Source organism: Trichoderma breve, assembly GCF_028502605.1.
Source record: "Trichoderma breve strain T069 chromosome 7 map unlocalized scaffold00007, whole genome shotgun sequence".
Taxonomy (NCBI): domain Eukaryota; kingdom Fungi; phylum Ascomycota; class Sordariomycetes; order Hypocreales; family Hypocreaceae; genus Trichoderma; species Trichoderma breve.
The window spans coordinates 1,801,458-1,814,388 of record NW_026611593.1 but is presented as its reverse complement, the minus strand read 5'-3'; the positions used below and the strand labels follow the sequence as shown (position 1 = coordinate 1,814,388).

General features: G+C 50.3%; 5 protein-coding genes across 5 annotated transcripts; 2 read left to right on the top strand and 3 right to left on the bottom strand.

Moving 5' to 3' along the window:
* Positions 1-141: 141 nt before the first annotated feature.
* On the bottom strand, positions 142-620 carry T069G_10764 (uncharacterized protein; the record flags this gene model as incomplete). The annotated part of the gene is made up of 2 exons (XM_056177974.1): positions 142-297; positions 417-620. The coding sequence occupies 2 exons, from the start codon at positions 618-620 to the stop codon at positions 142-144; spliced, it is 360 nt and encodes a 119-aa protein (XP_056024264.1).
* A 3,022-nt stretch (positions 621-3,642) lies between these two features.
* T069G_10763 (zinc-finger double domain-containing protein) lies at positions 3,643-4,416 on the top strand (the record flags this gene model as incomplete). The annotated part of the gene is made up of 4 exons (XM_056177973.1): positions 3,643-3,961; positions 4,028-4,174; positions 4,230-4,269; positions 4,389-4,416. The coding sequence occupies 4 exons, from the start codon at positions 3,643-3,645 to the stop codon at positions 4,414-4,416; spliced, it is 534 nt and encodes a 177-aa protein (XP_056024263.1).
* A 746-nt stretch (positions 4,417-5,162) lies between these two features.
* On the bottom strand, positions 5,163-7,237 carry T069G_10762 (AAA domain (Cdc48 subfamily) domain-containing protein; the record flags this gene model as incomplete). Its single annotated transcript, XM_056177972.1, has 2 exons — positions 5,163-7,151; positions 7,223-7,237. 2 exons carry the CDS (start codon positions 7,235-7,237, stop codon positions 5,163-5,165), a joined length of 2,004 nt encoding a protein of 667 aa, XP_056024262.1.
* A 749-nt stretch (positions 7,238-7,986) lies between these two features.
* T069G_10761 (ribosomal protein l6e domain-containing protein) lies at positions 7,987-9,042 on the top strand (the record flags this gene model as incomplete). Its single annotated transcript, XM_056177971.1, has 3 exons — positions 7,987-8,100; positions 8,467-8,802; positions 8,890-9,042. 3 exons carry the CDS (start codon positions 7,987-7,989, stop codon positions 9,040-9,042), a joined length of 603 nt encoding a protein of 200 aa, XP_056024261.1.
* Positions 9,043-9,701: 659 nt separating this feature from the next.
* Positions 9,702-12,270, bottom strand: T069G_10760 (peptidase family m49 domain-containing protein; the record flags this gene model as incomplete). Its single annotated transcript, XM_056177970.1, has 8 exons — positions 9,702-9,970; positions 10,024-10,527; positions 10,583-10,761; positions 10,822-10,849; positions 10,920-11,057; positions 11,118-11,126; positions 11,186-12,054; positions 12,146-12,270. The coding sequence occupies 8 exons, from the start codon at positions 12,268-12,270 to the stop codon at positions 9,702-9,704; spliced, it is 2,121 nt and encodes a 706-aa protein (XP_056024260.1).
* Positions 12,271-12,931: the final 661 nt, after the last annotated feature.

Sequence of the window (12,931 nt, the reverse complement as noted above, 5' to 3'; positions counted from 1 at the left end):
AGAAAAGAAACTCCGAATAAAGGACTACTCGCATTCCGCAGTCCTGCTACTTGCAATATAGTATTGCCAGCCTCTTTATAGGTAAGTATGATGGGTAGATAGGTAGGATTCGTGGTAAGGAAAAGGGCTCTCGATCGGTTGCTAATCCCAGTTTCGCGCCTGGGCGGCCTCGTCCGCTTCTCTGGCGCGTAGTTCCTGGTTGCTTGCTTCGGCGAGGGTACTCGACAGGTTCTTCTTCTTTTGCGCATTGAGCTGGGACTGGAGTTTTCCGCCTTTGGAGGAAGCTTTTGCGCGCGCCTACGAAGAAAAGCAGTCAGTATATCGGAAATCAAGCACGGCGGCGCATAGCACGACACATATAGATAGATGTAAGGGGAAAGATAGATGCAAGGGGAAAGGGGAGGGAGGGGACTCACCTCGGCGGCCTCGGCAGCTCTTCTCCGCGCATCAGCCGGGTCACCGCCGCCAGACTCATCAACTGCGCCGCCGAGGGTTCGCGGAGGACCTCCGACTTTCTGGGGGACGCGTGCGGTTTTCGGGCCCGGGGGTGGAGCTGAGCCGAGGCGGCGTCCGGCTTGAGCGTCCGGCTCTGGCTCGGTCTTGCCGCAGATGTTGCCCATGATTTGTGAGTTACGTCGGGATCGTTGGAGATGCGCTGCTTGGGATCAATGGGGTGGTCGAGGTTGGTTGGTTGGAGAGAGAGGCCAGCACCGAACGCGGAAGCCGGAGAGCGAAAGAAAGTTGACTGAGGTGAAGAGCGGAAGTTGTCGCAAACAGCAACGAGGAGAAGCTCAAGCAAATCTATTGCTCATAATTATGTCTTGTTAATGTCGCATGCGAAACCAGTAAGTGCGATAACAGGGATAAGGTTGTTTGTCTAGCAGCTAGCGATGCGCGCAAGCCTGCATGATGCAGCGCCAGAAAGGAAGAGGATGGAACTTGGTTTGCGCGGTGTGCTTTTTGAGAAAGGCGTTTGTCGGGCAGGGGGGGAGGATGCTAAGCGGGGTTTTCTTGATAGCGCGGGCCAAGCTTGTGATTTTTAAGATCTTGGCTGCTTATTATTTTGGGCGGTTTGAGAAGGGGATTTATTACCCTGGAGGAGCCGGGATGGGATGGTGATTTGGGGAGTAGAAGGTGAGTTGGGATGGATTTCTGGGCGGCGGTCAACTTTATGAGCAGAAGGTCACTGGGGTCTGATGTTTAAAGTATAAGGCGGTGCATTATTATCATTGCTGTGCTTGATACAAAGTAGATAAACTTGTAAAAAAGTTTGTCTTCTCATAAACCTAGTCTAAGTAGGGTTTTTGGGAATGGTATATCAAAGGAGCTGTATCAAAAATGTCAACGGCTACCATATCACCAAAACACTAGCGATATAAAGAGTGACTTAACAGCACTAAAATTAAACACAGTCGGAATCATCCAATATCTTGTGCAGCATCAAAGCGTTGGATCCCCTACCACAAGCAAAGTAGCCGCTTATGTCATGATCCGTGGGAGTTTGCTGTCAATGGCGTGCGTCTGCTTGTGAACCCACCAATCCGCAATAAGCGAAGCACGAGCACCCGAGCCGTTGTGCGCAAATACCACAAATACAGCAGCAGTACCTCAACAGCACCCAGCAAACGCGTGGTTGTCGGTGCTATGGCTGCTTCCGCCCAAGTACCTCGCCGTACGAGTACTTGTCAGCTGCAAAGTTGTGGAGTTTAGCCGCAATGTACGTACCTACTGTTCGGCGCCCCGCCCAAAGATTTCAGTGGGGCAGGCGCAAAAAAACATAAATATGGCGGGAGGAAGTTGCAACCGCTGAGGGACCACAACCCATCAAGGTTCTCGCCTTTGTCAGCCAGACCCAGACCGCAGGCGGGCGTTCCTTCCACGTTCGCGCCTGCGCCTGCGCCTGCTGCGCTTGTGCTTGTGCTTGTGCTCGTGCTTCTTAATCCCTTCTAATTTCTTTCTTTCCTGTACAGACTCGAGGCTGGCCAAGAGGAATTTCTTTTTCTTCGTCCCTTTCAGCCTTCCTGCAGCTCTCCACTCTCGCCGTTTGCGAAAGGCTTCGGCGCTGCGCTTCAGGGCTTTGACAGCAACTTTTTGCCAGTTCTTCCCTGTCGCTTTTGGCTCGTTATTAGCTCGTCCAGTCCCTCAGACTCTTCTCTCTAGGATGAGCCACTCACAAACTGAGACTTCTCACGGGTAAGACTTGATTTGTGTATTCTCTCGCCAGTCTTGCATCACCTCAGAGTCGCTGATGCTATGTCTAGGCAGCTCATAGAACCCGCGTTTTAATAGAGCATTGACACCCGTCGTCTTTTTTCCGTCAAATCAATGGAATTCATTCGCCCACCTTCTCATGACTTTACAATAGACACATCCTCTGGATTCTCTGAACTGATGGATGCGAGCAATCGGATCTCTCACGGCTCCGGAACGACTGCGGATCATTTCTCTCACGACGATTCTCGTCTAGACGCTGAATCGTCGGCGTACTCTACCGATCCTTTCAAGCCCTCAAAATCACCCCAAAACTCTTTAGATTTATCGTCCTCAAGTCATCCTACCATGGCTTCCTTTATGGATCACGGCATTCAGCCGCAGTTACGAGACCGGCACGGCAGTTCTGGCGCAGTCATCCCTCCCTCAGATACCGAGCCGACCTTCTCTTTCTCTTGGGATGCCTATTTGAATGACACATTCCCTGATGCTTCTCGCTCTCTTCGTCTCGGCAAAGATGCCCTGCGCCAGACCGAGACAAATTGTGACGATGATTGTAGATCAATGGTGTCATGCACATCCGCCTGCGGTATAAGTTGCCCAAGCCAATGTGGTGATACGGGCCAAGGAATGTGTTGCGATGATGATACATGCGACGATAAAGAGCTGTGCCTTGACGAAATGTGCGAGGATGCCGCTACCCCCTGCACGGATGCCCATTGCTCGGGCCTTGCCAGACTTGAGCAACTTCCCCTCGGGCCTGGCTTCTCAGACGGCGACAAGCAAGCTGCAGCAGCCCTTGCGTCTATCGGAGATACCTCCTTGGAGTTTTTACCAAACAGCTTTCAGCAGTTTCATTCGGATTCACAATTTGGACCTCACTCTTGTTTTCCTGGGTCGACATGCAACCACTCTTTTCCACAAGGGTTCTTGTCTGCCGATAATGGCACGTTCGGCAATTTTTGGGAATACCTGACTCAAGAAAACCCGCTCGCAACTCACCTTCTTCAATACCATGATCCTCGACATAGCGTGGAACATGTTCGCCCATGTATTGCCGATGGTCCCAATCTAGCCATTCCGAAATGCACTCTGCCCAAAACTGTCAGCGGAGATGCCTTAAGCCATGGGCTAGGAAGCAATCTTGGAGATTTCACATGTGGCTTTGAGGTCAACACACTTGACCAATTTGCCAACCACATATTCGAAGATCATTGGCCTCTAAACATGCCAATCCCCGACCTTGGCAGTTTGTCGCAGCCCTCGCAAGCTGAAGACCATTTTTCTTTATTTCCTGTCCGTACGAGTATCCCGCCGTCTTACTCTTTAAGCGCAACCTCATCGCATGACACACACTTTTCTCCATCAGACTCGCCTCTGCAGAACCCATCCGTGGTTTCGTCACTTTCACCCTTTCCCACACCACATGCAATGACTCCTCCTACACAGGCCAAGGAGTCACCGATTGAGTCATCCGTGGAGTCAATATTAACCGAGCTCACCCCAATTTCACCGGTGGACGTAGAGACCGTCGTCGATTATACCTGTCAATGGAGATCACCGGACGGCAAAGTCTGCCTTATGCAATTCAAAGATGCCGATGAACTGCATAACCACACAAAGAATGATCATCTGAAGGGAATGTCACGGCAACCCCCGGGATTTCGATGTCATTGGGAAGGTTGTACAAGGACGAGTGTGTTTGGCCAAAAGAGCAAATTAGAACGCCACATTCAAACTCACACAGGATGTAAGTGAAATCGCCTCTGGCAATTGCAACAATGGAGAAATACTGTATACTGACGCCGACTTTCAGATAAACCTGTGAAATGCTCCATATGCGGCCTGCAGCTCTCAGCGAAGCAGTCGCTTGACCAACACATGAGAGTGCACACGGGCGAAAAGCCTTGGAAATGCAGTTTCCCGGGGTGTTTGCATGCTTTCAAGCAACAATCCGCACTTAGTAAGCAATTCAACTCTTATCCAACCATGCACGGCTCTTCTGACTCTCCTGTTAGCCATGCACGAGCGCACACATACTGGGCATAAACCTTTGACGTGTGACATATGTGGAAAGTCGTTTGGAGAATCTTCAAATCTTTCCAAGCACCGCCGAACTCACAACGAGAGGGGTGGCCACTCCTGCCCCTTGTGCAATAAAGATTTCAATCGTCTAGATCAGTTAAGACGCCATTTACACAGTAATCACAAATGTAAGCCGGAGGAGGCCGACTCAATAGCCAAGTCAGTGAGGCTTCAGTCAGTCAAGGGGGCGAGACAAAAAAGTATTGTTCGAGTGTGAAGATCCAGCCCGACAATTGAACGTCAGCAATATACCCACCAAACGGAAACAGCTGTTCCCGTTGCAATCCTCAATACTGGAATCTACGAAAATGATGTATGAGAGGTTGAAAATTGAAGAAGCCATCTCTTTGAAAATAGTAATGTACGGTGGCTTTCATGGACCCATTGCCATATGAAACACGGCATGGGTTAATGGACTGTTTTATGAAGATAGAGATTTTACGTTATAGAGGATCTGCTCGAGCTGCTTGGGCTGATTTAATAGGAGGTCACACCAGAGCCTTGGATGAAATGACTGGATGCCAAATCCTAGGCGCTACTGGTTGAGCACAGACTCAATGATGCATATAGGAATAGGAACACCAACAACTATCCATAGGTATTAGTTTCAGCTACCATTGATTTCACGTCGAGGTTGCTTCTTAAAAGTACTTTGGAATCAATTTTTTTTTTTTTAAATCCAAAGGGGGGTATCAACTAATTTACAATTTCCGAGAGGAGTCTGTAGACCTAGTATACAAATGGTACATTCTTTTACTCATGGCCAACTCCTCCAATGCCAGCTAAAATAGTACATTACCAGTAAATGCAGAAGAAATGCGCCAATAATGCTTCTTTTTTTCTTTTTCTTTTTCTCCACTGTCCATTTAAGCAGTCTCGGAAATATTCACGATTTCCAGTCCGTCCTTGTCATCTCTTAATCTGACTTCGGCCGTTTCTCCCATCTTGAGTTCGCCTCTGATGATCTTATCAGCAAGCCCGTTGCTAATCTCGTTTGTAATCAGCCTGTTCAAAGGACGGGCTCCGAATTTGGGGTCGTAGCCTCGCTCGGCTAGCCAGTCCTTGATGTCGTCTGATATGGAGAGGGTGATGCGCCGGTCGTCCAGACGCTGCTGAAGCTCCCTGAGGCGGATGTCGACGATTTCGCGGATGGCGCTCAGGGCTAGCCGCTTGAAGATGATGAATGAGTCGATGCGGTTGAGGAATTCTGGCGGGTAGGCGGATGAGACTACGTCCATGACTGCCTGGCGAACTGATGGATCAATGTCGCCGTTGGCGTCCTCTTTGTATGGGTGTAGGTGGTTCTGGCCGACAAGGATGTCTGCTCCTAGGTTGGACGTAAGGACGATGATGGTGTTCTTGAAATCGACTTTGTGACCTTGAGCATCGGTGAGATAACCTTCATCAAGGACCTGGAGGAGTAGGGCGGAGATGTCGCGGTGTGCCTTTTCGAATTCGTCAAATAAGAGAACGGCATAAGGTTTGCGACGGACAGCTTCAGTAAGCTGTCCCGCGTCTTCGTATCCAACGTAGCCAGATGGGGCACCGATGAGTCGAGAGATGGTGTGTTTCTCCTGGAACTCGGACATGTCAAACCGGACGACGGCAGACTCGGTCGAGAAGAGGAAGTTGGCGAGCTTCTTGCAAAGCTCAGTCTTGCCGACACCAGTCGGTCCGAGGAAGAAGAATGAGGCCAGGGGGCGATTATCGCCGCTTAGGCCCGCTCTCTGGAGCCGCACGGCGTTGGAAACAGCCTTGATGGCATCTTCTTGTCCCTTGACGGATTCCCGTAGAATATCCTCCATGTGAACCAACTTCTCAATGTGTCCCGATGTGAGCTTCGAGACGGGGATGCCAGTGATGCGGGATACGACATTGCCAATGTCATCGGCTGTCACTGAGTCGTGGATGAGAGTTCCGTCGGCAGTGTCTTGTTGGATTTCCTTATCAGAGGGCAACTTTTGCTCGAGGTTGGGAATGACGCCGAACCGGAGCTCGGAGGCTCGAGCAAAGTTTCCATCTCTCTGCGCCTGCTCGAGCTCGAATCGGGCCTTGTCGAGGTCCTCCTGGATTTTCTTGACTGATTCGATTTCGGACTTTTCCTTATCCCACCTGGCATTGAGCTCCGAGATTTCGTCGTAATACTTCTTTAAGTCTTGCTCCAATTTCTCTCTGCGCTCCTTGCTTGCAACGTCTGTTTCTTTACGCAAACTCTCCAGTTCGATCTGAATCGTCATGATTTTATGGTCCAGCCTCATGATGTCCTCGGGTTTGCTTTCGTGTTGCAGTTTCAAGTGGCTTGCCGCCTCGTCCATCAAATCGATGGCCTTATCCGGGAGGAATCGATCCGTGATGTATCGGTTGGACAAGGCAGCAGCGGCCACCAAAGCACCGTCAGTGATTCGAACACCATGGTGGACTTCGTATTTGTCCTTGATACCTCGCAAGATGCTGATGGTGTCTTCTACGGTTGGCTCACTAACAATGATGGGCTGGAAACGTCTGGCGAGCGCCACGTCCTTTTCAATAACACGATATTCGGCAAGGGTAGTGGCGCCGCAGCATTGCAGTTCACCACGAGCCAAGGCCGGCTTGAGCAGATTTGAAGCATCAATGGAGCCTTCGGCTTTTCCCAGTCCTAGGAGAGTGTGTAACTCGTCAATGAAGAGAATCACCTGGCCTTCCGCCTTTTGAACTTCATCTAGCACCTTCTTTAGGCGCTCTTCAAAGTCGCCTCGAAACTTGGCTCCGGCAATCAGTGATCCTAGATCCAGGGAGATGACTCTTTTGTTTTTGACACTCTCCGGAACATCACCCCGGACGATGCGCAATGCTAATCCCTCCAGGATGGCCGTCTTGCCAGTTCCGGCATTTCCGATGAGAACCGGGTTGTTTTTAGTCCGCCGGGATAGAATTTGAATTGTACGCTGAATCTCTGCATCTCTTCCAATTACAGGATCCAGCTTACCATCCCGAGCTTTGGCTGTCAAATCAATGCCGAATTGTTCCAGTGCGGGCTTCTCGGGTTCACCACCTCCCATGTTCATTCGATGGGTTCCTCCTGGTGGATGTGGACGTCCATTGGCATATGTTCTTACTAATAAGGCCGGAGCAAGTCGTGATGATGAGGCCCCTAAGAGCAGAGGCCTAATGGCTGATCGTGCAATGACTGGTCTTGTGAGCCTGTTAGAGGCACCAGCAATGCGCTGGGCCGAGGACAACAACTGTCGCCTGGCTTGCATTGTGGCGGCTAAAGTGAGTAAGAATGGTGATATAAATAAGAATATGTACTCAGAATCAAAATAGAATCGAGGGAGATATTTGCAAGAAGAAACAAGCAAAAGGACATCGCCAGTGGCGTTGCCTCCCTCTTTATCCCACAGGCCGAAGCTCTTATCGTAGCTTCACGATCTCGACAGCACTTTCGAGCATCTTCGGCCGCCATCGGCCCAGCACTAGCGCCTATCTTATCATCACGTGCGTTGAGCCCCATGTCCCACCAGCAAGCGGGAATGGCTGCTACGGATTGGCGCCGTAAGCGGTTTAGTGCCTGAGGGTTCACATTTTGCTTCCCACAAACTCGCTAGCGGCGCTCACAAAGAAATCCAACATTTCCGTTCGGGTGAACATCACGAACGTGTCTTCCTCATCCTCTCCACACCCACATATCAGACACCCGAGAGAGTCAATATGTCGGCCAAGCCCACGACCAAGCAGTTCGGGAAGTCGACCCGGGAGGTTCCCGCCTCCGCGGACCAGGCGAAGAAGTGGTACCCTGCCGACGACGAGAGCGAACCGAAGAAGGTGAGTTGTGTCTGGTCATGCGTCGCAATTAAGAGAAAGCCCCTGGTACAGATGTCTGCATTCGCAATTTGGGAACGACACGGCGATTGGAATTGAAGGGAACAATTTTGGGTTGTTTGGGAACGCCGGGATGCGGGTTGGCAGCGCTTTCGAGATTTGGCGCTTGGTCAATTTTCTTTTCTTCAATTTTCCTTTGGGAATGACCAAACATGTATCCAAAACCGACAACACGACGCCTCCCCAAATTGCGAACAGACTCCGGCACCTGGTGGTCCCTTTTCCAATCCCCCTTACTTTGCGACGCACCGATCGTCATCCATGGGAAAAAGAATTCAGGTCGCGCTGACACGCTTTGGAAACAAATAGGTTCGCAAGGCCGTCCGAACTTGGGCCCCCCGAAAGACCCTCCAGCCTGGTACCGTCCTGATCCTCCTCGCTGGCCGCTTCCGCGGCAAGCGTGTCGTCCTCCTCAAGACTCTTGACCAGGGTGTTCTCCTCGTCACTGGTCCCTTCAAGATCAACGGCGTTCCCCTGCGAAGAGTTAACGCCCGATACGTCATCGCCACCTCCTACAAGGTCGACATCTCCGGCCTTGACGCCGCCAAGATCGAGGAGATCTCTCAGCCCAAGTACTTCACCGCCGAGAAGGCCAAGGAGAAGGCTTCCGCTGAGGCTTTCTTCAAGCAGGGAGAGAAGCCCCAGGTATGTGCAAAAATCTGGAAGAAAAAAAGCGGGAGATGAGGAGATGAGCAAGAGAGCGTGGATTTGCTAACAGGGCTTGAATTACAGAAGAAGGAGATCAACAGCAGCCGTGCTGCCGACCAGAAGGCTGTCGACAAGGCTCTGCTTGCTAGCATCAAGAAGGTGGATCTGTTGGCCAGCTACCTCGCCAGCACCTTCAGCCTGCGGAAGGGTGACAAGCCCCACGAGATGGCGTGGTAAATTTGATTCAAACACAAAATCTCTCTGGCAGGTCGAAAGCGCGGGGTGGAGTTTACTGGGGTGTTGGTCAAGATGCGGGTTGTAGAACGGAAAGGGTCTCCGAAATGGGCTGGTTTGGCCAATTGCATTTGGAAGTCGACGGCATCGGTCACATCTTGGCGTCTGTAATCAGGTTTTTACAGTCAAAAAAAACAAAACGAGCATAAATGATTTTCTTCCACCAGGCTTCTGGTAAAAACAAAACACGTCTGTGAACGACACAACCTTCCAACTTGCCATATCCATGTCCACTTCCAATGCAAAAAATGAAGGCGAGGAAAGGCTAAATTTTAATGGAGCATCACTCTGCCCAGGAAACGGTGAAAGAGAGCCTTAACGGTATAAAAAACTACATACAAATGCCAACGTGTTAATACCATTTTCATACTTTGCAAATGTTGGATAAGCATTTTTGGTGACGACTTTATATAAGTGAGCCCTACGTTTCGAGGCGTAAAGAGACATAACATCATAGTTGGTAATTCACGAGAATAAATCGAGTGGTAACATAGCTCTCTATCTTTTTTGAGAGGGTATCTGTTTATTCTTGTGGCTCTTTTACAATGTATTTCGCAGACATATCGCTATTTTCGATACTCATATCAATGCGTTTCGTTTTCTTACAAGTCTCTGTCGGCCCAGCTCTGAATCATTCCCAAGAGCGTAGCATCGTAGTGCTTGATCGACACAGTGCCAGTGGCCTCATCCAAGGTAGTGTTGGCCTGGATGAAGACCTTGCGAGGCTGCTTGTTATCAAGAACAACCTGGCGGACCTTGGTGCCCCAGAAGTCCAAGCCAACGGTGCTCATCTGGGTGTAAAAGTCGGTACCAGTCTTCACATCCGCAGTTGACTTATAAACGTGAAGTTTCTGAAGATATTTGGCAACAGCTAAAAATGTTGTTTAGTCATAGTCAGTTTGGTGGGTAATTACTTCAACTTACCGTCACGACCAGCTGTGAGAATCTTGGACCTGTCCAGCTTGATGGTCAAATCAGAGAGATCATCCTTGGTATAATCCAACTTGCAGAAATCGTCGCCGGCTTCGAGGAATGACTTGAGAATTGAGAATCGAGCCTGGCTGTGTGCCTGTCCCCATTTCTGGCTCTTGGGATCCCACATCTCCAGAGAAGCGAGACCAGCACGAGCCATGGAGAGGTAAGATGCGTAGAGGACATCTCCAGCGGGGCCGTTGATGTCTTCTGATCCGTCTCCAAATCCAAAGATCTTCAGGACGGGGAATTCGCAGCTCAGGTGCATAGCAACCAATTCTGCACGGCATTCCTCATATGAGGCGGCGATGGGTCCAAAGACCGAGCTCCAGGTCTGGCCAGGCTTGTACCAGGTGGCGATGGGCTTTTGGGTAACAGGGCTGACAGGAGGATTCTCCTTGTCGAAGTTGTATACTCCATCAGCGGTCTCTTGCAAGAGCTTGCCGCATCCGTGGCCTGAGTAGATGATTAACAAGGCTGCAAGAGTGAATGAAGGGGAAAAGGCTCTTACCAGTCAGCTCGTGAAGGCCAACTTGAACCTCAAAGGCGGCATCACGGTTTGCCTGGTACACGGCCAAATCTTCCTCGCGGATGAAGGGGATCTTTTCATTAGGAGCCTTGGCGCTCAGCACGTTTCCAAGGGACACATTCTTGAATCCCTCAGTCTGTCGGATGTCGTCGTAGTTGGGACTGGGCCATGTCAGTACATAGGAGAGACGTTTTGAACACAAAAAGGAATTTGATGCTCACATGTTGATACCGGCGGGAATCCCAGAGTCTAGCAATTGTTAGCTCAAATGAAAGGGTAATGTGTGATGTAAATGCAGAGAGGTTACGATATTACTGACTTGCGAATGTCATCACTTCCAGAGAAGTAAAGTCTGGAGAAAGGAACTTGTCCTTCTCAAATTCCTTGCCCCAGGGTAGCAGAGGGATGAGAGAAGGTGAAGCCTCGACCAGCTCCCCGAAAGCGCGAGTACGCTCCTCTGCAGTTATGTTAGCTGAAAATGCCTAATATCACTCTGCAGATGTGACGAGTGACATACGGTTAACCACTGTAAAATGGCATTAGTAACGATGTACAAGGACAAGGTTGGTATGTGGGGATACTGACTGGATGCGAAACCCTCCCATTCACCACGAACACCAGCAGGGTCACGATAAGTTTCAATGAAGCCGATGTTGCACTCGACACTAGGACCCTTATCCTTGATCCAGAAACGCTGGCTGTCCTTGAATGCCTCCAAGGATCCAGTCTCGAACGACTTGGCATATGCCAGGTGCATGTTCTTCTGATTTTCATTGTCCGCGTTGGCAGCAGCCTGCTTGATATAGGCAGTAATGTTCTTCATCTCCTCAGCATAGTCACCATAGACAAGGCTGATGGTCTTGCCCTTGAGGGGTCCATTTTCAACGGTGAATCGAGTTTCCTTTCCAATGTCGCCTCCGTCAGCGGGGACGCTGGTAACGGCTGAAGCAATGAGAATATCAAAACCATCCGCGGTCTTTCGCAGCCTGGTGTTCTCGGGCAACAGTCTCTTCTCTTCCATCCAGGCCGAGACAGCCTCAATCTCGCTCTTGGTGATGCCCTTAGAATCGGGGTAGTAGGTGGTCATGTGGCCAGCGTCGAGGAATCCAAGATGCATCGAACCTGGGTCCTCATGGCTGAAGATGGCGCCTTTGGTGGCATCGTAGAACTTTTGTGCTTCAGGGGATGTGGCAGCCAGAGCGGAAACAGTCTTTTCGCTGCATCTGGGGATAAACTTGGCATCGCCAAAGCTCTTATAGTTGCCCATGTTGCCAAGAAACATGGCCACATATTCGAGGAAAAGGGTCAGTTCGGACTCTTCAACACCGGCCTTTTGAGCCAGTGCATTCCAGTCGCCATTGGCCGACTTGTGAAGGGCGATGATCAAGTCGTAGATGGGCTCTGACTCTGGAGAGAGCTGGCGCAGGACAATCCTGGAACCGGCAAACGCAGCCCTAAAGAAGTGTAAATAACAGGCATCCGGTCATATCCGTGGCACGATCATTGCTACGGTAAGCAGGGTGAAAGTGTAAAGACATAACCTACTTGCTGATAAAGTGAGCATATCGCTTCTGTTGGTCAGTCAAGAGACCAAAGTGCTTCTCAATCTCGAGGCGGACGACGGAGGGTGGCTGATCCGCCAGGTAGTGCTTAAGGTCCTCAGGCTTCATGTTGGGTGTTGTTGAGGCAAACAACCTGGACAGGGCGACAGTTGCAAGGCGAGGAGCGAGATTGTGTCTGAGAATTGGACGATGCTTCAGTGAAGCAACTGAGAATCTTATTGCTGGCGACCTGCGCGAGATGAGGGGCAGTAAGAGGGAAGACATCAGGCCAGCACGCCGCGTGGCTGGAGCTTAAGCAGCCGAGTCTCTATAAGGAACCTCTGAGCGGCTGGCGGTTTCTGGCGGCACGCAGAATCTGCCAAAAGTTCTTGGGTGAAGCCACACAAGATGCCTAAAGCAGCTAGAGCGGGTACATCATCCAGTGGACAGGACGTGCACTCATAGGCTCATAGGGCACACTGTGGCTTGGGCGTGCAGCTTTTAGGTACGCAAGGCTGTCTGCCTACAAGGACTTTTGCTCAGAGAACCTTGAATGTTATAGTGCTATGGACCTCATAGTAACCAAGAGATTCTCTAAAAAGATTGTTGAATATTATTATCTATCATGATATCCTGATGTATATGTAAATAGCGAGAGATATAATTAGCTTGGTCAGGAACTCACAGTCTAATGCCACCCGTTGCAAGGAACATCAATATCAATGGAATGCAACAAATCTCAACTTTGGCATACCTCAGTGCTTAAACATTGACAGATTACAGTTGAGGT